Source organism: Salmo salar, chromosome ssa02 (assembly GCF_905237065.1).
Source record: "Salmo salar chromosome ssa02, Ssal_v3.1, whole genome shotgun sequence".
In the NCBI taxonomy this organism is placed as follows: domain Eukaryota; kingdom Metazoa; phylum Chordata; class Actinopteri; order Salmoniformes; family Salmonidae; genus Salmo; species Salmo salar.
The window spans coordinates 75,900,476-75,922,089 of NC_059443.1; the positions used below are offsets into that span (position 1 = coordinate 75,900,476).

The 21,614-nt window shown below is 44.6% G+C and overlaps 1 protein-coding gene across 2 annotated transcripts in view; it reads left to right on the plus strand.

Moving 5' to 3' along the window:
* Positions 1-411: 411 nt before the first annotated feature.
* Positions 412-21,614, plus strand: part of LOC106593100 (myosin heavy chain, fast skeletal muscle) — a 61,573-nt gene continuing 40,370 nt past the window's right edge. Inside the window, exons 1-36 of one of the 2 annotated variants that reach the window (XM_045710194.1) lie at positions 412-463; positions 597-824; positions 1,183-1,329; positions 1,540-1,696; positions 1,971-1,998; positions 2,263-2,377; positions 2,500-2,592; positions 2,768-2,828; positions 2,944-3,042; positions 3,379-3,482; positions 3,887-4,025; positions 4,303-4,421; positions 4,597-4,746; positions 4,841-5,011; positions 5,241-5,544; positions 5,873-5,937; positions 6,033-6,120; positions 6,237-6,354; positions 6,584-6,707; positions 9,448-9,584; positions 12,945-13,200; positions 13,384-13,626; positions 13,978-14,154; positions 14,251-14,396; positions 14,868-14,958; positions 15,308-15,697; positions 15,819-15,945; positions 17,219-17,337; positions 18,464-18,660; positions 18,998-19,181; positions 19,318-19,483; positions 19,796-19,920; positions 20,081-20,389; positions 20,606-20,809; positions 20,961-21,086; positions 21,214-21,384. In XM_045710194.1, coding sequence (XP_045566150.1) covers positions 609-824; positions 1,183-1,329; positions 1,540-1,696; positions 1,971-1,998; positions 2,263-2,377; positions 2,500-2,592; positions 2,768-2,828; positions 2,944-3,042; positions 3,379-3,482; positions 3,887-4,025; positions 4,303-4,421; positions 4,597-4,746; positions 4,841-5,011; positions 5,241-5,544; positions 5,873-5,937; positions 6,033-6,120; positions 6,237-6,354; positions 6,584-6,707; positions 9,448-9,584; positions 12,945-13,200; positions 13,384-13,626; positions 13,978-14,154; positions 14,251-14,396; positions 14,868-14,958; positions 15,308-15,697; positions 15,819-15,945; positions 17,219-17,337; positions 18,464-18,660; positions 18,998-19,181; positions 19,318-19,483; positions 19,796-19,920; positions 20,081-20,389; positions 20,606-20,809; positions 20,961-21,086; positions 21,214-21,384 — 5,466 coding nt within the window. In that variant the 5' untranslated portion in view covers positions 412-463; positions 597-608. The remainder of the gene's footprint in view (positions 464-596; positions 825-1,182; positions 1,330-1,539; positions 1,697-1,970; positions 1,999-2,262; positions 2,378-2,499; positions 2,593-2,767; positions 2,829-2,943; positions 3,043-3,378; positions 3,483-3,886; positions 4,026-4,302; positions 4,422-4,596; positions 4,747-4,840; positions 5,012-5,240; positions 5,545-5,872; positions 5,938-6,032; positions 6,121-6,236; positions 6,355-6,583; positions 6,708-9,447; positions 9,585-12,944; positions 13,201-13,383; positions 13,627-13,977; positions 14,155-14,250; positions 14,397-14,867; positions 14,959-15,307; positions 15,698-15,818; positions 15,946-17,218; positions 17,338-18,463; positions 18,661-18,997; positions 19,182-19,317; positions 19,484-19,795; positions 19,921-20,080; positions 20,390-20,605; positions 20,810-20,960; positions 21,087-21,213; positions 21,385-21,614) is intronic. The other variant, XM_045710192.1, reaches the window with a different exon arrangement.

Sequence of the window (21,614 nt, forward strand, 5' to 3'; positions counted from 1 at the left end):
TGGTGTTGTTTGTAAATTGAGGGGGTGGTCTAAAATGTAACTGGGTTTTCAGTGGTATTCATTTTAATAAAAATAAAGTGAGTTGCCCCTAGGAAAATGAAAGTCACAAGTTGCACCTGTAGTTGAATTGGACATGGCTGTAATGATTGAGATAAATGCTTTCTAGTCCTTTGTAGACTAGATGATGAGGCTTTGGACCACAGGAGGATGGTGGTACCTTAATTGGGGAGGATGGGCTCGTGGTAATGACTGGAGAGGAAAAGGTGGAATGCTATCAAATACATAAAACACATGGTTTCCAGGTGTTTGATGCCATTCCATTTGCTACGCTCCAGTAATTACTATGAGCCCTCCTCCCCTCAGCAGCTTCCACTGGTTTAGACTTGTGTGTTTTCACAACACTCTCATGTTTCACAGGGTCCTCCAAGAAGTACACATTCATCTGTAGGAGGGGAAAAAGAAGGTAAGACATGGTTTGAGTCTTCACATAAAAACTGATGAGAATATTCTGTGAGCGATACCGCTCACCTAACTCTGTTGACTGGGGAGGAAGCACCACAGAGTAAATCATGTTCCTTGTTTCATCTCTTTCCTAGTTATCCGTCACCATGAGTACGGACGCGGAGATGCAAATCTACGGCAAGGCTGCCATATACCTTCGTAAGTCTGAGAAGGAGAGGATGGAGGCACAAGCCGCACCCTTTGATTCAAAGAACTCCTGCTATGTGGCAGACAAGGTGGAGCTCTACCTTAAGGGTCTGATCACTGCCAGGGCCGATGGGAAGTGTACTGTGACAGTCACGAAACCTGACGGCACTAAGGAGGTAAGTCTGATCTGAAAAGTATTAAAGTTTGTGTAATTACTCAATTTCTGGAAAAATCATCAACATTTCAATATAAAATCTTTAACAAAATAAATATTATGAAGGATTTCTTGTTTTTTGTAAGCAGAATATAACCTTCAAACACATCATCTTTAACACAGCGATTTAAAAATTGAAAATAATTTTTGTTATTGACTAGTCAAAAATCACCAGTTATGTGTCAGAGGGTGATAACTAAGTAGTTGGATTAAATGTGGATGTACAATTTTTTAAAGATTCAACTTGTATTTAATGAGCAAAAAGCATTCAGTCCTGTCCAGTTTGATCTGCGTGTAATCTATATGTCTGACTGTTTCAGGAAGGAAAAGAGTTCAAAGATGCAGACATCTACGAGATGAACCCCCCTAAGTACGACAAGATTGAGGACATGGCCATGATGACCTACCTGAATGAAGCCTCTGTGTTGTATAACCTCAAAGAGCGTTATGCAGCATGGATGATCTATGTAAGACACCTGCACATACAAACACACACATACATGAACATAATAAATACACACATACAGTACTACACATAAATGAATGGTAGAAACCAAAACATATCAATACAGTAGACCCACATCAGTATACCAAAGTACACCCACATCCTCACATAAATCCAGGTAAATGTCAATCTGACTTTACTAATCCCCTAATTTAATTATTATTTCATCCAGACCTACTCTGGGCTGTTCTGTGCCACGGTGAACCCCTACAAGTGGCTCCCAGTGTACGACGCAGAGGTTGTAAACGCCTACAGAGGGAAGAAGAGAATGGAGGCTCCACCCCATATCTTCTCCGTCTCTGACAACGCCTTTCAGTTCATGCTGATTGGTACGAGCTGTCATGGATGGATGGAGGAATGCATGGTTGGATGGATGAAGGATGGATGGTTGGATGGATGGATGAAGGATGGATGGATATTAAAATATGCTTTAGAGAAGTATCTACTGTTTTCTAGTCTAGGTTAGAACAGTTTGCTGGTAATATCTCATTTCACTACCCTTGAATGGAAAATGTTCCAAATTGAAATTCATGATGATTCTATGAATGAAATAATGTCCCCATAATGTTTTGAGTATGATAAGCAATATGTTTTTGGTTCCAGATAAGGAGAACCAGTCCGTCCTGATTACGTAAGTTGTTTACTAAAATGTCACTTGAGAAAGTGTTTCTATTGTAATAAGTTGGGTCACTTGGTGTGATGAAATACATGACATTATGAATGGATTAGAGCATTAGGCTATGTGTATGAATGAGCTGATGAGAAGGAGTATTTGTTAAAGACTTGTATCAGAAAACAGGTTAACAGTTTATTTTTCTATGCTATTTCTTGGTGAAAGCCAATCTGAGACTCAAACATGTAACTAAAACCCCTCATTCTCTGTCATACAAACCAGTGGAGAATCCGGTGCAGGAAAGACTGTCAACACCAAGCGTGTCATCCAGTACTTCGCCACCATTGCAGTGTCTGGTGGAGAGAAGAAGAAGGAAGTAGACCCCAGCAAAATGCAGGTAGGTTGTTCTTATGTTTGCCTTTTTATTTCAGTTTGGTTGAATCGTGTTTCAAGAAAAGTGATAATTCGAGAAAAATGTGCTTTACCAGTTTCTGAGCAACTTGTGTTTGTCTCAATCAGGGGTCTCTTGAGGATCAGATCATTGCAGCTAACCCTCTGCTGGAGGCTTACGGTAATGCCAAGACAGTGAGGAACGACAACTCGTCTCGCTTTGTAAGTATGAAGGGCATACTGTGGAAGTTACCTTATATTGGGAAAATGTAAATAAGTAGTTCCCTATTGTTATATGAATAGATGTCCAACAACCTGTAACATTTAAATTGGTCTATCAAAGTAAAAGTTTAGATTAATTTGTTGACCTATTTTTAACCCCCATGCTCTACTATAGGGTAAATTCATCAGGATTCACTTCCAAGGTGGTAAACTGGCTAAAGCTGACATTGAGACCTGTGAGTTGGTTTTGATTATTTCTCAATGCTTTCCTAAATTCACACAGATTTTTTTTGGGAGATCATATCATCAAATTGAATCTAATATTATAATCTTTCTCTCTTTCAACCTCAGACCTGCTGGAGAAGTCCAGAGTGTCCTTCCAGCTGCCCGATGAGAGAGGCTACCACATCTTCTTCCAGATGATGACAGGCCACAAACCTGAGATAGTTGGTACGGAAAAGTAGAGGTTCATGGGAAATTATTCCCACCCCCATCTGTGGAACTTATTAAAAATATTCATAGCCCGCACTAACAATGCTATTACAATCATTACATCCAAGGTAACAAGGCATCTAGACATGGGTCAGGTCTTTGGGAAATATCTATAAAGTAATGCACTGTGATGCACTAGTCCACAAGTCTCAGTCCCCTCTTTTGATGCTTTTTATTATATACTACATGTATTACTGAGTCCATCTGTTAAGTAAAGGAGGGAGAGATACTGTAACGGTAGGACAGCAGAATTCTAAGAGATTTAACTGACAAGCTGTTCTTCGTTGCCCACAGAAATGGCACTCATCACCACCAACCCCTACGACTTCCCCATGTGCAGCCAGGGTCAGATCGCTGTGGCCAGCATTGACGACAAGGAAGAGCTGGATGCCACAGATGTAAGTCAAACAAAGGGTTAACCAAACTCTAGATAGGGAATGGGTAAGGCCACGAAACACACTGAATGTGCTGTACAATTCCAACTTGGTGGCAGCTGAGAATTTTCATGTGTTTTATGTTTGATTCTAAATGCCTTGTGTTAGTTAAGCATGAACGTAAATTAACTCTTCATGCCTTCACACTTTGCCTTGAGGCACATACATTTAAGACATCCACAAGAGAGCACCACTAAGTGCCCTGTGGAACTGAGTAAAACTCCTTTTGTGTTGCCATCTACTAATGTGTTGGCCAAGAGTCAAATCTATCCATCCCATTTGTTCTGCAGTAAGTAGAACAGAACTGTAGTGTAACTGAGCGAAGTACCGTTCAGTTCATCACTGTTGTACTTCCTCTTTAATGCCAGGATGCCATTACAATCCTGGGCTTCACTAATGATGAGAAGATTGGCATCTACAAGCTGACAGGAGCTGTAGTGCACCATGGCAACTTGAAATTCAAGCAGAAGCAGCGTGAGGAGCAGGCCGAGCCAGACGGCACAGAGGGTGAGTCCCACTCATAGATATACAATATGTAGAGCATTAGTCCCATTCTCAGTCTCCAACATAGAAATAGAACACCTAAGACAGACAGTGCCACATGAAAGTCAGGCAGGAGATCATTTTTGGAGAACAAATCACAACCTCCACAAATGATTTGAAATGATGGATGTGGGTGAATCAAAACCTAACCCACAAAGAAGTTATGCAAACTATTTTGCCAGTTTGACATCATAAAAAAGCGATCTTGTGTGCTTGAATCTGTTGTTTTTTTCCTCTTCAGTGGCTGATAAAATCGGCTACCTGCTGGGCCTGAACTCAGCTGAGATGTTGAAGGCTCTGTGCTACCCCAGAGTGAAGGTTGGCAATGAGTATGTGACCAAGGGACAGACTGTGCCTCAGGTAAGGCCAAACAAAGCCAAACAAAGCATTTACCATTATCTGTGGACCGGAATAATTTTGGGGAGAGTGCATTGCTTTTTTTTTAATAGTGTTGTTGTTTTCCCAAATGTATCATCACCTTATCACTGGACATGGTCAATATCTCATGTATTAATTTGGGGTATTATCATTGCAGGTTAATAACTCAGTCATGGCTCTGGCCAAGTCTATCTATGAGAGGATGTTCTTGTGGATGGTCATCCGTATCAATGAGATGTTGGACACCAAGAATCCAAGGCAGTTCTATATCGGTGTGCTTGACATTGCCGGGTTTGAGATCTTTGATGTGAGTATGAGACCAGAACAAGACAATTAGTTGTGATTCAGATTGATTACAGCCTTGTATGATGAAATTATCCCTTTTAAAACTCCATCAACAGTACAACAGCATGGAGCAGCTGTGCATCAACTTCACCAATGAGAAACTGCAACAGTTTTTCAACCACACCATGTTCGTCCTGGAGCAAGAGGAGTACAAGAAGGAGGGAATCGTCTGGGCCTTCATTGACTTCGGCATGGATTTGGCTGCCTGCATTGAGCTTATTGAGAAGGTAAACTGTCTGTGTGAGGAATATAATAGACTGCAACAGCAAAGCTAATAGGGATCGCTGTGTGAGACATTATCACAGTGGCACAACACATCTGACTGTTGAAAACTCAATATGTTTCCTATTATGTGCCTCTAAATGAATATAATCCTATTGTAGCATGTTTACTAAAGGAATTAATGCGATCCTAAATGTTAATATCACTCATTTGATATACATCTCTTTCATAAAGCCATTGGGCATCTTCTCCATCCTTGAAGAGGAGTGCATGTTCCCCAAGTCTTCAGACACTACCTTCAAGGACAAGCTGTACTCCCAGCATCTTGGCAAAACACAGGCGTTTGAGAAGCCCAAGCCTGCCAAAGGCAAGGCAGAGGCCCACTTCTCCCTGGTGCATTACGCCGGTACTGTGGACTACAACATCACTGGGTGGCTGGAGAAGAACAAGGACCCCCTGAACGACTCAGTTTGTCAACTGTACGGGAAGTCAGGAGTCAAAATCTTGGCTGCCCTGTATCCTGCTGCCCCACCTGAGGGTAAGACTAGCATCACGTCAAATGATTTAATTTAGCACTAGTTACAATTTTCTTTAAAGTCTTCGAATATATCACCATTTCTCAGGGTTTATTACTGGGTTATTTAATATTGTACACATACAATAGGTGTTACTCAACACAATCTCATTGGCAGCATTTGCCTCTAGATAAGTGTGAAGTTAACCAGAAATTCTCCGGTTTATAATTAGTGTGCTTGCTGAAAACAAGACTCTAGATTTCTTACATACTATTTTTATTATTTTTTTTAATCCACCCCCTCTAGGAAATGTACTTTTCTAGTTATCTTTTACTTTCCCCATTTTAACAGATACAACCAAGAAAGGAGGCAAGAAGAAGGGTGGTTCCATGCAGACTGTGTCCTCCCAGTTCAGGGTGAGCTTTTGAAATCTGCATATTTAGTCCTTCAAAAGGTGCAATTATCATAAATTACAGTAGGTCTGAGAAAATGGTTTGTAACCCTCCTACAGGAGAACTTACATAAGCTGATGACCAACTTGAGGAGCACTCATCCTCACTTTGTGCGCTGCCTGATCCCCAACGAGTCAAAGACTCCAGGTACAAGAAATATTGAGTTAAATATGTCATCTTATCAGTACAGTATCAGTAACCTTAACAATCCCAATCTTTAACCTGTTTATTAGTATCAAAATAGACTTGGTTTGTTTTACCAGGTCTGATGGAGAACTTCCTGGTTATCCACCAGCTCAGGTGTAATGGTGTACTGGAGGGTATCAGGATCTGCAGAAAGGGCTTCCCCAGCAGAATCATCTATGCTGATTTCAAGCAGAGGTACATGCACACACATACACATACACAGACACAGACACACACACACACACACACACACACACACACACACACACACACACACACACACACACACACACACACACATACATACACAACCACAGACATATCTGCTCCAAGGGTTTTCCCAGCATCAGAATAGGCTGACCTTTTACGTAATATAACCAAACAAAAACAACTTGACATATATTACACATTTCTCCTCATTCAGGTACAAAGTACTGAATGCCAGTGTCATCCCTGAGGGCCAGTTCATGGACAACAAGAAGGCTTCTGAGAAGCTGCTTGGGTCCATTGATGTGAATCACGAGGATTACAAGTTTGGACACACCAAGGTTAGTCAAATCAAATTAATCAAATCACATTTTATTTGTCACATGCACATGGTTAGCAGATGTTAATGCGAGTGTAGCGAAATGCTTGTGCTTCTAGTTCCGACCATGCAGTATTATCTAACAACTAATCTAACCTAACAATTTCACAACAACTACCTTACACACACAAGTGTAAAGGAATGAATAAGAATATGTACACAAAAATACATGAATGAGCGATGGCCGAACGGCATAGGCAAGATGCAGTAGATGGTATAGAGTGTGAGATGAGTAATGTAGGGTATGTAAACATGATATAAAGTGCCATTGTTTAAAGTGGCTAGTGATACATTTAGTACATCAACTTTTCATTATTAAAGTGGCTAGAGATGAGTCAGTATGTTGGCAGCAGCCACTTAATGTTAGTGATGGCTGTTTAACAGTCTGATGGCCTTGAGATAGAAGCTGTTTTTCAGTCTCTCGGTCTCCGCTTTGATGCACCTGTACTGACCTCGCCTTCTGGATGACAGCGGGGTGAACAGGCAGTGGCTCGGGTGGTTGTTGTCCTTGATGATCTTTTTGGCCTTCCTGTGATATCGGGTGGTGTAGGTGTCCTGGAGGGCAGGTAGTTTGCCTCCGGTGATGCGTTGTGCAGACCTCACTACCCTCTGGAGAGCCTTGCGGTTGTGGGCGGAGCAGTTGCCGTACCAGGCGGTGATACAGCCCAACAGGATGCTCTCGATTGTGCATCTGTAAAGGTTTGTGAGTGTTTTTGGTGACAAGCCGAATTTCTTCAGCCTCCTGAGGTTGAAGAGGCGCTGGTGCGCCTTCTTCACCACGCTGTCTGTGTGGGTGGACCATTTCAGTTTGTCTGTGATGTATATGCCGAGGAACTTAAAACTTTCCACCTTCTCCACTACTGTCCCGTCGATGTGGATAGGGGGCTGCTCCCTCTGCTGTTTCCTGAAGTCCACGATCATCTCCTTTGTTTTGTTGACATTGAGTGTGAGGTTATTTTCCTGACACCACACTCCGAGGGCCCTCACCTCCTCCCTGTAGGCCGTCTCGTCGTTGTTGGTAATCAAGCCTACCACTGTAGTGTCATCTGCAAACTTGATGATTGAGTTGGAGGTGTGCATGGCCACGCAGTCATGGGTGAACAGGGAGTACAGGAGAGGGCTGAGAACGCACCCTTGTGGGGCCACAGTGTTGAGGATCAGCGGGGTGGAGATGTTGTTACCTACCCTCACCACCTGGGGGCGGCCCGTCAGGAAGTCCAGGACCCAGTTGCACAGGGCGGGGTCGAGACCCAGGGTCTCGAGGTTAATGACGAGTTTGGAGGGTACTATGGTGTTAAATGCTGAGCTGTAGTCGATGAACAGCATTCTTACATAGGTATTCCTCTTGTCCAGATGGGTTAGGGCAGTGTGCAGTGTGATTGCGATTGCGTCGTCTGTGGACCTATTGGGGCGGTAAGCAAATTGGAGTGGGTCTAGGGTGTCAGGTAGTGTGGAGGTAGGGTGGAGGTGATATGGTCCTTGACTAGTCTCTCAAAGCACTTGATGATGATGGAAGTGAGTGCTACGGGGTGGTAGTCATTTAGCTCAGTTACCTTAGCTTTCTTGGGAACAGGAACAATGGTGGCCCTCTTGAAGCATGTGGGAACAGCAGACTGGGATAAGGATTGATTGAATATATCCGTAAACACACCAGCCAGCTGGTCTGCGCATGCTCTGAGGACGCAGCTGCCGATGCCGTCTGGGCCGGCAGCCTTGCGAGGGTTAACACGTTTAAATGTTTTACTCAAGTTGGCTGCAGTGAAGGAGAGCCTGCAGGTTTTAGGTAGCGGGCCGTGTCAGTGGCAATGTGTTGTCCTCAAAGCGAGCAAAGAAGTTGTTTATTTTGTCTGGGAGCAAGACATCGTGGTCCGCGACGGGGCTGGTTTTCCTTTTGTAGTCCGTGATTGACTGTAGACCCTGCCACATACCTCTCGTGTCTGAGCCGTTGAATTGCGACTCTACTTTGTCTCTATACCGACGCTTAGCTTGTTTGATTGCCTTGCGGAGGGAATAGCTACGCTGTTTGTATTCGGTCATGTTTCTGGGCACCTTGCCCTGATTAAAAGCAGTGGTTCGCGCTTTCAGTTTTGCATGAATGCTGCCATCAATCCACGGTTTCTGGTTGGGGAATGTTTTAATAGACGGAGTGGGCACTTGCTAAAAAACTTGCTCACCGAATCAGCGTATTCATCAATGTTATTGTCCGACGCTATGCGGAACATATCCTGGTCCACGTGATCAAAGCAATCTTGAACCGTGGAATCCGATTGTTCGGACCAGCGTTGAACAGACCTGAGCACGGGCACTTCCTGTCGAAAAACTACTTCAATGATAATTTAAAATCTTTTCAGTTGGTATATCCATTATTTTCTTCTATCTTCTTCAGTTAACTAATGGACAAGGTGGAAAAACATTGTAGTGTTTTTCTTCAAATTCATGCATGACAAGTATAGAAGAGAAACTAAACTCATTTTCGTGTGCATTGTGTTACATTGGTATGGTTGCAGATATCTGTATCTGTGTACATTATTAATCTACAACTGTACAATAACTAACAACTTAGAAACAACATATCCCATGGTATGTTTGTAACTGTTGCAAAGTTAATGTTGTTTAAATAATTCTAGTGGTGTTGTTCCCCTCTTTTCATTCAATCCTTTCTATCTGTCACCATCTGTGGTTCCATTGACCATGTGTCTCAGGTGTTCTTCAAAGCCGGTCTGCTGGGTGTCCTGGAGGAGATGAGAGATGAGAAGCTGGCCACTCTGGTCGGCATGGTCCAGGCTCTCAGTCGTGGATTCCTCATGAGGAGAGAGTTTAGCAAGATGATGGAGAGGAGGTGAGGAATAGTAGACATCTTGGCAAAGCTTTCTGTCACCCAGCTGTATCTAATGCATTATGATTACATACTGTATATGCTGTGAGCTGTTCAGAATGAGAAAGTACGTCTTATAATGGTCAACTAAAGCTTTTGGGTTAATTCATTTAGTCCAGAAATGGATGTAGCAACTAAGGTTTCTGGCTTTATAGCTGCAGTTTGGGATTTGGCTGTTCAACTGTCATATTGTCACGTTCCTCGTATTCTCCCTCATCGGAAGATATGTCGAAATCACTCGATGACCAACACGCAGCAGGTTGACTGTTCCACATCATATTTATTTTAGATGGAAACGACAAAACAAAATAAACACTCAGAGGAGAAAGGTGACAGTTTCACAGGTGAAACGAAACCAGTGCAAAATTACAATTACCCACAAAAATCAAACAAACACACCCCACTATATGGGACTCTCAATCAAAGGCAGATAGACAACACCTGCCTTCAACTGAGAGTCCCAACCCCAATTAACCAAACAAACATACACTCACTAAACTCCACATAGAAATACCTAACCTAGAACCTACCCCAACACTCACAACCCCACTATACCATAACCAAACATAACTGCCACGTCCTGACCAAATATAATACAAAAAACCTAAGTATATGGTCAGGACGTGACATTACCCCCTAAAGGTGCATACACTGAATGCACAAAACCAACAGAAAAAAACAAAACAAAAAAAACAACACACAATTAACCTCCTAACTAAAGGGAGGGAAGGGAGGGTGGCTGCCGTCAACGACGGCACAGTGCTACACCCCCCTCCCCAACCCACCTCTATTGGAGGTGGCTCCGGTTCTGGCCTACTGTCCAACAGACCGTAGACAGACCTGTTGGGCTTAGGACAGTAGGCAGACTTCTTTGGTTCTGGTTCGTGGGCCGACTCCGTCGGTCCCAAGCTGTAAGCAGACTCCTTCGGTTCTGGGTTGTAGGCAGAATCATCACAGTCATAGTTAATCAACTTTATTTTAGAATTGTGACCAGACTCACCCGGTTCTGGGTCACAGGCAGCTCCCCTCAGTCCCGGGTCGCAAGAGGTTGTCGGATACTCTGGTCCGCACCCCGGTGTCGGATCCTCTGGGCCGCACCCCGGTGTCGGATCCTCCGACGGCCCTGACCCAGGATTCACCAGGCTGGGGAGACATGATGGATGCCTGGCCCTGGGCACAGGCACAGGACTCACCAGGCTGGGGAGACCCACTGAAGGCCTGGTCCTGGGAGGTGGCACAGGACGCACCAGGCTGGGGAGACCCACTGGAGGCCTGGTCCGAGGAGGTGGCACAGGACGGACCAGGATGGGGAGACCCACTGGAGGCCTGGTCCTGGGAGGTGGCACAGGACGAACCAGGATGGGGAGACCCACTGGAGGCCTGGTCCTGGGAGGTGGCACAGGATGAACCAGGATGGGGAGACCCACTGGAGGCCTGGTCCGAGGAGGTGGCACAGGACGGACCAGGATGGGGAGACCCACTGGAGGCCTGGTCCTGGGAGGTGGCACAGGATGAACCAGGATGGGGAGACCCACTGAAGGCCTGGTCCTGGGAGGTGGCACAGGATGAACCAGGATGGGGAGACCCACTGAAGGCCTGGTCCTGGGAGGTGGCACAGGACTCACCAGGCTGGGGAGACCCACTGAAGGCCTGGTCCTGGGAGGTGGCACAGGACTCACCAGGCTGGGGAGACCCACTGAAGGCCTGGTCCGAGGAGGAGGCACAGGATAAACCGGGCTGTGGGGGAGCACTGGAGTTCTGGTACGGACACTCTTTACCCACACTCCAGGCTGAATGCCCACTTTGGCCCGGCACGGGCGGAGAGCAGGCATTGGGCGAACTGGACCCTCCCAGCGCTCTGGAGACACAGTGCGCAACGCCGGCGCAGGATAACCTGGACCGAGGAGGCGCACTGGAGACCAGACGCGCTGAGCTGGCACCATCCGCCCTGGCTCGATGCCTGCACTCGCATGGCACTTGCGGGGGGCTGGTATGTAGCGCACCGGGCTTTGAACGCGCACTGGGGACACCGTGCGCTCCACAGCATAACACGGTGTCTTACCAGTACCACGCTGCTTCCGGTAAGCACGGGGAGTTGGCTTAGGTCTACCACCTGACTCCGCCAATCTCCCCGTGTGCCCCCCCCAAAAAAATTGTGGGGCTGCCTCCCGTGTCCGTTGCGCTCCCTCTCCTCATACCAGCGCCTCTCAGCTCTCGCCGCCTCGATCTCCCACTGTGGGCGGCGATAATCGCCAGCTTGAGTCCATGGTCCTTTCCCGTCCAGGATTTCCTCCCAAGTCCATGACTCCAGATAGCTTTTCTCCTGGTGCCTCTCCTTGTGCTGCTCCTTCCTCTGCTGCTTGGTCCGTTGTAGGTGGGTAATTCTGTCACGTTCCTCGTATTCTCCCTCATCGGAAGATATGTCGAAATCACTCGATGACCAACACGCAGCAGGTTGACTGTTCCACATCATATTTATTTTAGATGGAAACGACAAAACAAAATAAACACTCAGAGGAGAAAGGTGACAGTTTCACAGGTGAAACGAAACCAGTGCAAAATTACAATTACCCACAAAAATCAAACAAACACACCCCACTATATGGGACTCTCAATCAAAGGCAGATAGACAACACCTGCCTTCAACTGAGAGTCCCAACCCCAATTAACCAAACAAACATACACTCACTAAACTCCACATAGAAATACCTAACCTAGAACCTACCCCAACACTCACAACCCCACTATACCATAACCAAACATAACTGCCACGTCCTGACCAAATATAATACAAAAAAACCTAAGTATATGGTCAGGACGTGACACATATAAATTTGTGATATTTATCCATTCATTCTTGAAGAATAGACAATTCCTCATGAGCTTAGCATGACTGTCAGTTGTTGCATCTAGAGAGCTGTCTATGAGAGGGGTTACATTTCCCTACACCGATTCCTCAGCTGTAAACAAAAAGGGGCAGAGGTTTTGTTGTTCTTCGACTCCAAGAATGTCGCTTTTTTAAGCATCCCAATAGGCAAAAAACTTGTTGAATCACGTTACATCTACGTCATTTCAACCAGAAAATTCAATGTGATGATATTGAAAAAACCGTGGATTTCAAAAATATCATCAACCTTAGGGAATTTCAGATTTTTTTCACCCAACTTTTAACTTAAAACATGGTGAAATGTTTTGCTGATTTCACGTTGAATTCACGTTAGTTGACAACTCAACCAAATGTAAATCAAAACTAGATGTTGAACTGACGTCTGTGCCCAGTGGGATGTCACTCACCATGCCACTCTATACTTTCTGTTTGACCAGAGATTCCATCTTTACCATCCAGTACAACATCCGCTCATTCATGAATGTGAAAACCTGGCCATGGATGAAGTTGTACTTCAAGATCAAGCCTCTGCTGCAGAGTGCTGAGACTGAGAAGGAGCTGGCCAACATGAAGGAGAACTATGAGAAGATGACAGCAGACCTGGCCAAGGCTCTGTCTACAAAGAAGCAAATGGAGGAGAAATTGGTGGCCCTGATGCAGGAGAAGAATGATCTGGCACTCCAAGTCGCATCTGTGAGTCAGAAACGACCTTCATAAGGGCACATTTACACACACAAAACACACAGACACACGAACACTGTTATTGCCCATGTTATTTATATATTTCATGATTTGGTCTGACCTATTTGAATAAATTAAGTCTATATTTCATACACAAAGTTAGGCCGCTGATATTTTCTCCTGTTCTGAAATCAGGAAGGAGAGAGTCTGAACGATGCTGAGGAAAGGTGTGAGGGGCTCATCAAGAGCAAGATCCAGCTGGAGGCCAAACTCAAAGAGACGACCGAGAGGCTGGAGGATGAGGAGGAGATCAATGCTGAGTTGACTGCCAAGAAGAGGAAGCTGGAGGATGAGTGCTCTGAGCTGAAGAAGGACATTGATGACCTGGAGCTCACCCTGGCCAAAGTGGAGAAGGAGAAGCACGCCACTGAAAACAAGGTCTTGTGTCTTACCATAGACAGTCTAACCAAACAATAATCTAAACAATAATCAACTCAAAACATAGCTTAACAGAAATGGAATTCAAGTTGTACTGGGGGTGCAGGAAAAATGAAGAAACAATAGTGGAATTTCAGTTACGTTGTACTCCCCAACATTCATTGCATGTACTGCTCCCCCTATTTATGACTTCCATTCAGTACACTGGCATGGTGAACACTGCCATTTAGTGTTGAATCTATAGTACAGTAGTTGTTGATGCAGTTCTAATCTAAATTAAATGAATGCAATAATATAACAAACTAAATCTCCCCCTTTATAGTGAAGTAATTATGTTGTGGCCATTTACAGGTTAAAAACCTGACAGAGGAGATGGCGTCTATGGATGAGAGTGTTGCCAAGCTGACCAAGGAGAAGAAAGCCCTCCAAGAGGCCCACCAGCAGACACTGGATGACCTGCAGGCAGAGGAGGACAAAGTCAACACTCTGACCAAGGCCAAGACCAAGCTGGAACAGCAAGTGGACGACGTGAGTGGGGTTTTACATTTTGGCCATGATAGCATGTAAGATGATATTATCTTCAGTTATTTAGATTTGAACAATATATGTGTTTTTATCTTCTAGCTTGAGGGTTCGCTGGAGCAAGAGAAGAAGCTCCGTATGGATCTTGAGAGAGCCAAGAGAAAGCTGGAAGGAGATCTGAAACTGGCCCAGGAGTCCATAATGGACCTGGAGAATGACAAGCAGCAAGCTGATGAGAAAATCAAGAAGTAAACACAAACAAATGACTAAAGTATTATCCGCTATAATGGTTGTTTTTGGCTAATTATTGTAATTGCGAATCAGCGTATACATGTGATTCTTAATTAAAGGAATACTTCCGGATTTTGGAAGCCCTTTATCTACTTCCCCAGAGCCAGATGAACTCGTGAATGCCATTTTTATGTCTCTGCATGCAGTTTGAAGTTGCTAACTGTTAGCGCAATGACTGGAATTCTATGGTAACTGCTAGCATGCTAGTAAGCATTGGCTCGCAAAACTACTTCTAACTGCCTTCATACTGGATGCAGAGACATAAAAATGGTATCCACAAGTTCATCTGACTCTGGGGAAGTAGATACAGGGCTTCATTGTCAAAATGCTGAAGTATCCCTTTAAAAGCAATGTGAATGGTATAATACTCTCCCTTTACACTATCGAACCAAAACTAACTCTGTAATTGGCGAATTTGTGTTTCTCAGGAAGGAGTTTGAGACCACCCAGCTCCTCAGCAAGATTGAGGATGAGCAGTCTCTGGGAGCTCAGCTGCAGAAGAAGATCAAGGAACTCCAGGTATAGTACATCTAGGGATCTAAGCTCCAGACTCACCCAGGTACAAAGCTCCAGAACAAAAAAAACACAGACATGAAAAACATTATTCTGGTAGCACACATTTTCCCGGTAGATTCTGATGGCTGAAAAAGTTGGAAGATGGTGCTTCTTGCTAGTGTTTTTTACCGTTGTAAAGACGGTGCTTCAAAATGGTAGTTTGGTTCCTGCATTGGACACTCTACTGAAAATATTAACTGTCTTTGTATTAACACATTAATGCAAAATATACATACTATTATTACTTTGTGAGGTTCGATTGTTTCAACTGTATTGTAGTATTCATTCCCCCTGCTCCTGCCCCCTGTTCTAGGCCCGTATTGAGGAGCTGGAGGAGGAAATTGAGGCTGAGCGTGCTGCCAGGGCTAAGGTTGAGAAGCAGAGGGCTGATCTCTCCAGGGAACTTGAGGAAATCAGCGAGAGGCTGGAGGAGGCCGGAGGCGCCACTGCTGCTCAGATTGAGATGAACAAGAAGCGTGAGGCTGAGTTCCAGAAGCTGCGTCGTGATCTTGAAGAGTCCACCCTGCAGCATGAGGCCACAGCCGCCGCTCTGCGCAAGAAGCAGGCCGATAGTGTGGCTGAGCTCGGGGAGCAGATCGACAACCTGCAGCGCGTCAAGCAGAAGCTGGAGAAGGAGAAGAGCGAATACAAGATGGAGATTGATGACCTCTCTAGCAACATGGAGGCCGTCGCCAAGGCTAAGGTGAGTAGTAATGTTTTGGTAAAGCAGTGTTGAGGAGGGTCAACTACATTACCATTCAAGTGAACAAAAGTTGACAGGAGTCCCATATATAAAGTAATGATGGAACGTGCTTCACTAACAGGGCAATCTGGAGAAGATGTGCCGTACTCTTGAGGACCAGCTGAGTGAGCTCAAGACTAAGAATGATGAGAATGTTCGCCAGGTCAACGACATCAGCGGACAGAGGGCCAGACTCCTGACAGAAAATGGTACCATCAGCAATGAACAACAAACTAATGCTTTACTTCAGTAGAACACAATAAAATGTGTTGGGGATTTATGTCCATAGTCCACATTAGTGCCGGTCGGTGATGTTTAAGATGAAGGAGGACTGTCATTTCTTTTAGGAGCTTGGCCTTATTTCTATTACAGCATATTGGATGACTCCTTCATATTCGATTCACCCAGTTCAATTTAACATCGATAGGTTTAGAGTACTACATGATGCTCAAAATGTTCCATATACCCATCATGAGATTGCTACAACCTAGCCTATGAATGACAGTTTACAATGTATGTGCACAGGCCGAGAGAAAAATTTGAGTAATCGAGGTGAGAGACCCTGACACATTCAATACCGCCTTGCACACTCTTGCCTGCATCTAGCTGATTTAGGTTGTAATCAATAGTCCAACAGTTGCAAACAAGAGTTTCTATTGGACAGGTATGTTTATCCAAATTTTGTTCCATTTGCTTCCGTTTAAGAAAGGTTTTCAACAGATTAGACGGAATGAATACCCTGATCACACGCAAACACAGTTCACTTTCATAGAAGCCACATACAAACAGCATGATCATTTTGCTCGTTGTATAATTCCTTCTCGCATCTACGTGCTCTCCTCGTCTCACCTTTTCCCTTCTGGACTTCAGTGCAAACACATCAGCTATCTGTGATCAGGCAAAAAAAAAACATCATAGCATAACCACTAACCGCTACACAGAGCCTACATCGATGTCACCATATTAGCTAACGTCATAGCTAGTCAACGTAGCTACTGTAACTAACGCTTTAGTAAACCCGCTACAATAATGCAGTACAGTCAGCAAGCAGTTTAATATGTTAAACTATGTTCTTTCTCTCTCTTTGAGTCAACTACTCACCACATTTTATGCACTGCAGTGCTACCTAGATGTAGCATATGCTTTCTGTACTAGATTCATTCTCTGGTCCTTTGATTGAGTGGACAACATGTCAGTTCATGCTGCAAGAGCTATGATAGGTTGCAGTATGTCGTCATTATTACTGTGTAAGTCTCTGGAAGGGGGTAAGAACCATGAGCCTCCTTGGTTTTGTATTGAAGTCAATGTAATTTCACTGAGGAGGATGATCCTCCCGTTCCTCTTCTGAGGAGCCTCCACTGGTCCACATAGTTTCTATTGTACTATTCACCACCGAACAACATTCCCTATGATACATTAAAATACATTTTCCATCTTAGAAAACAGAGACGTCATTAACAAGATATCTCTCTATCCCTGCAGGTGAGTTTGGCCGCCAGCTGGAGGAGAAGGAGGCCCTGGTGTCTCAGCTGACCAGAGGAAAACAGGCCTTCACCCAGCAGGTGGAGGAGCTGAAGAGGCTGATTGAGGAAGAGGTCAAGGTAAGGGACCCAAAATGGAATCCACTGACCCTAGAGTTTAGAGCAGGGATCTTCAACTTGATTCAGCCATGTGCTGATTTTTTTTCTTGAGTGGATGGTCAGGACATAATTACATATAATTTGTAGACTGCCAATTTAACGGAAGAAGCACAATCATATATAATATTTGACTAAAACATTATAATTTCAAACCTTGCATGTATGCGATCACATACAGGGGACGTCATGCACCCAAAACAAAAATCTGATGGGTGACAAAGTATGAGATGGTGGCTGGGGGTGCGTTCCTGAGGGGGGTGACGGGGGGTGGGGGTAGGCCCCCGTCCTCAAGTTGGAGATTTTTGCATTTTTCCTTTTTCCTGCAATCTATAGCCATAATCTTTATACTTAATTCAATGTAAAAAAAAAATCTGTTTTTCGACATATCTAAGCATACCTCTTCAGCTGTCTGTATCTTCCTGACTGGTGGTTATTTTTTTTAAAGAAACTAAATATGCTTCTCTTCATCTCTGCTAAAATCTGGGTAAAAGATTGAAAGGAATTTGAGACTCATTCAGAACATTTAGTTATTGCTTGCTTTTCTTAAGTCTACCAGCCTTTCCAGCAGGCATGTCAGCTAAGATAGTTAGACAAGCTAGCCACTACCTTGATTGATAGCCTAAAATGGCTTCTTGGTAGGTAGTTATGAGGTTGGGATTTTGGGAACCAGCAGTATTGGGGCTGACTAAAGCCAACTTCATAAAATTGCAAGGTGGCTAGTAGTATGAAAGAGAAACAACAGGCCAAATCTGAGGGGGCATGTGCCCCTGTGCCCCCTATGGGCATGATGCCTCTGATCACATATATCTGTCTGTCTGTGCATGGGAATACTTTGGAACAGATTTCCAAAATTAAAATCACTTGGAGCAGATTTGTTGGTGTTTTTACAGTCTTTTATGGTCCCCCCCACCAAAATATTATTTTATTCAGAAAACTTGAGGGGCCAAATAAAAATCGCACCCCGCCAGTTGGAGAACTCTGGTTTAAAAACATATCTTCATATACATGGTGACGACACCATCCTCAGAGAGTTCTACAATAATTTGTTTGACTCTCTCCAATCTCTCTTTGTATTTCTCTCTCACAGGCTAAAAACGCATTGGCCCACGGTGTCCAGTCTGCCCGCCATGACTGTGACCTCCTGAGGGAGCAGTTTGAGGAGGAGCAGGAGGCCAAGGCAGAGCTGCAACGCGGCATGTCCAAGGCCAACAGTGAGGTGGCTCAGTGGAGGACTAAGTATGAAACTGATGCTATCCAGCGCACAGAGGAGCTGGAGGAGGCCAAGTGAGTCGCATGGAACAGCAAAAACTAAAAAATGCACCTTTATTTAACCAGGTAGGCAAGTTGAGAACAAGTTCTCATCTACAACTGCGACCTGGCCAAGATAAAGCAAAGCAGTTCGACACATATAACAACACAGAGTTACACATGGAGTAAAACAAACATACAGTCAATAATACAGTAGAAAAATAAGTCTATATACAATGTGAGCAAATGAGGTGAGATAAGGTAATATAGGGTATTGATGGTGAGGGTGGTAGTGGGCTCTGAGAAAATGTTACATCAACATGTATTGTAACATATCTTTCACTCCATTAAACCTACCTCTGTTGTCCAACAGGAAGAAGCTGGCCCAGCGTCTGCAGGAGGCTGAGGAGACCATTGAGGCGACCAACTCCAAGTGCGCCTCCCTGGAGAAGACCAAGCAGAGGCTGCAGGGAGAGGTGGAGGACCTCATGATTGATGTTGAGAGAGCCAACACATTGGCCGCCAACCTCGACAAGAAGCAGAGGAACTTTGACAAGGTGAAAATGAATAAACCTCACCATAGGCTGATATTTACTGTCTGCTATATGATTAATTGTAGTATAATTGTAGCATATTTATAATTCAAAACTCTTCATCAATGACTTCTGATGAAAATCCCATGGATTCCCCTAGGTTCTGGCAGAGTGGAAGCAGAAGTATGAGGAGGGTCAGGCTGAGCTGGAAGGAGCTCAGAAGGAGGCTCGCTCTATGAGCACTGAACTCTTCAAGATGAAGAACTCCTACGAGGAGGCTCTGGATCATCTGGAGACTCTGAAGAGAGAGAACAAGAACCTGCAACGTGAGCATTTGACAGCAGTTCTATTTGGCTCATGTTTGACTAGTGTTTTGAAAATGGAGGGAACTGCAATCATCAAAACTACTATTACACAATTTCAGAGCTTTCATGTACAGATCAAAATATATAGATTTTTTAACCTGTGATCACTATTCCTTTGAACAACCAAAGGATGTGGAGGGCAATTAGATTTGCAAGACCATATGAAGTGCTGTTAATTAATTAACGGTTATTATGATTCAATGTCAACTTCAGTACATTGACATATCCACTTAAAATCCTCCAAGTCTAAACTGCTCCTGTGTGTGTGTGCAGAGGAGATCTCTGACCTGACTGAGCAGATCGGAGAGACTGGCAAGAGCATCCATGAGCTGGAGAAGGCCAAGAAGACCGTGGAGACAGAGAAGTCTGAGATCCAGACGGCTCTGGAGGAGGCTGAGGTACAAACTACAGCTGTTTGATGGGAAAGCAGTGTTACACTAGCCAATGCCAGCTACAGTCCAATGATCCCTGTATTGGAGTTTATTGTAGTCATATATATTTAATTCCTACATCCAAATATATTGAACACAATTGGCCTGACTGCTTCTGTTTGTCCAGGGAACACTGGAGCACGAGGAATCCAAGATTCTGCGTGTGCAGCTGGAGCTGAACCAGATCAAGGGTGAGGTGGACAGAAAGATCGCGGAGAAGGACGAGGAGATGGAGCAGATCAAGAGGAACAGCCAGAGGGTGGTTGACTCCATGCAGAGCACCCTGGACTCTGAGGTCAGGAGCAGGAATGATGCCCTGAGGGTGAAGAAGAAGATGGAGGGAGACCTGAACGAGATGGAGATCCAGCTGAGCCACTCCAACAGGATGGCCTCTGAGGCCCAGAAACAGCTGAGGAACGTCCAGGGACAGCTCAAGGTAAAGGGACTGGGACATCAGGTTCAAACACCTGAACATGGAGAGGGATTTGTTGGTGAATCTGTAGATTAGAACATAGGAATTGAATACATTGAACTATATACTGTAGAATGGTAGGGATATTGAGTAAATTCTTCCCATTGAACATTTCTATCACCCATCCTATCACCCCTACTTCCACAAGTCCTAATGATCGTATGTCATTGTGAATCCCAGGATGCCCAATTGCACCTTGATGATGCCGTCCGCGCTGCTGAGGACATGAAGGAGCAGGCAGCCATGGTGGAGCGCAGAAACGGCCTGATGGTGGCTGAAATCGAGGAGCTGAGAGTTGCTCTGGAGCAGACAGAGAGAGGCCGCAAAGTGGCTGAGACTGAGCTGGTAGACGCCAGCGAGCGTGTTGGACTGCTGCACTCCCAGGTATGGGTCAAATGCCATTTCTAATGAAACTCAACCAAGCATACCGTTTACACACACCTGGAATTCGACAGTCCTTGCTTTTAGATTTTCAGATTTTCAGCCTTGTAAGTTCTCTTGAGAGTCAAACAAATCGTCTTGTTTCCTCCTTCAGAACACCAGCCTTCTGAATACCAAGAAGAAGCTGGAGACTGATCTGGTGCAGGTACAGGGAGAGGTGGAAGACATTGTCCAGGAAGCCAGGAATGCAGAGGAGAAGGCCAAGAAGGCCATCACTGATGTGAGTACATGAATTACATCAATTTGATTTGTCCTCAGGGGAAATGGTAGCTGGGCCGGTTAACCACAATAAAGATGTCAGAGGCATGTTATGATTGGTGCATAAATTAAACAAACTACCATTCCAGGCGGCCATGATGGCTGAGGAGCTGAAGAAGGAGCAGGACACCAGCTCTCACCTGGAGAGGATGAAGAAGAACCTGGAGGTCACAGTCAAGGACCTGCAGCACCGCCTGGATGAGGCTGAGAATCTGGCCATGAAGGGAGGCAAGAAGCAGCTCCAGAAACTGGAGTCCAGGGTGAGTTATCAGCAGGGTGGATCAGGGTGGATTGAAGGACTGATCGCTGGACATGTATTTGATCATATAAAATTACACAGGAGACTCTATCTCTCAATTAAAAAATATGTTTTATTGTCATATACACCGGATAGGTGCAAATTAGGGTTAAGTTCCTTGGACATCAACACATTTTTTCACGTTGAAGGCTCAGATATTTGAACCAGCAACATTTAACTGCTAGGATACCT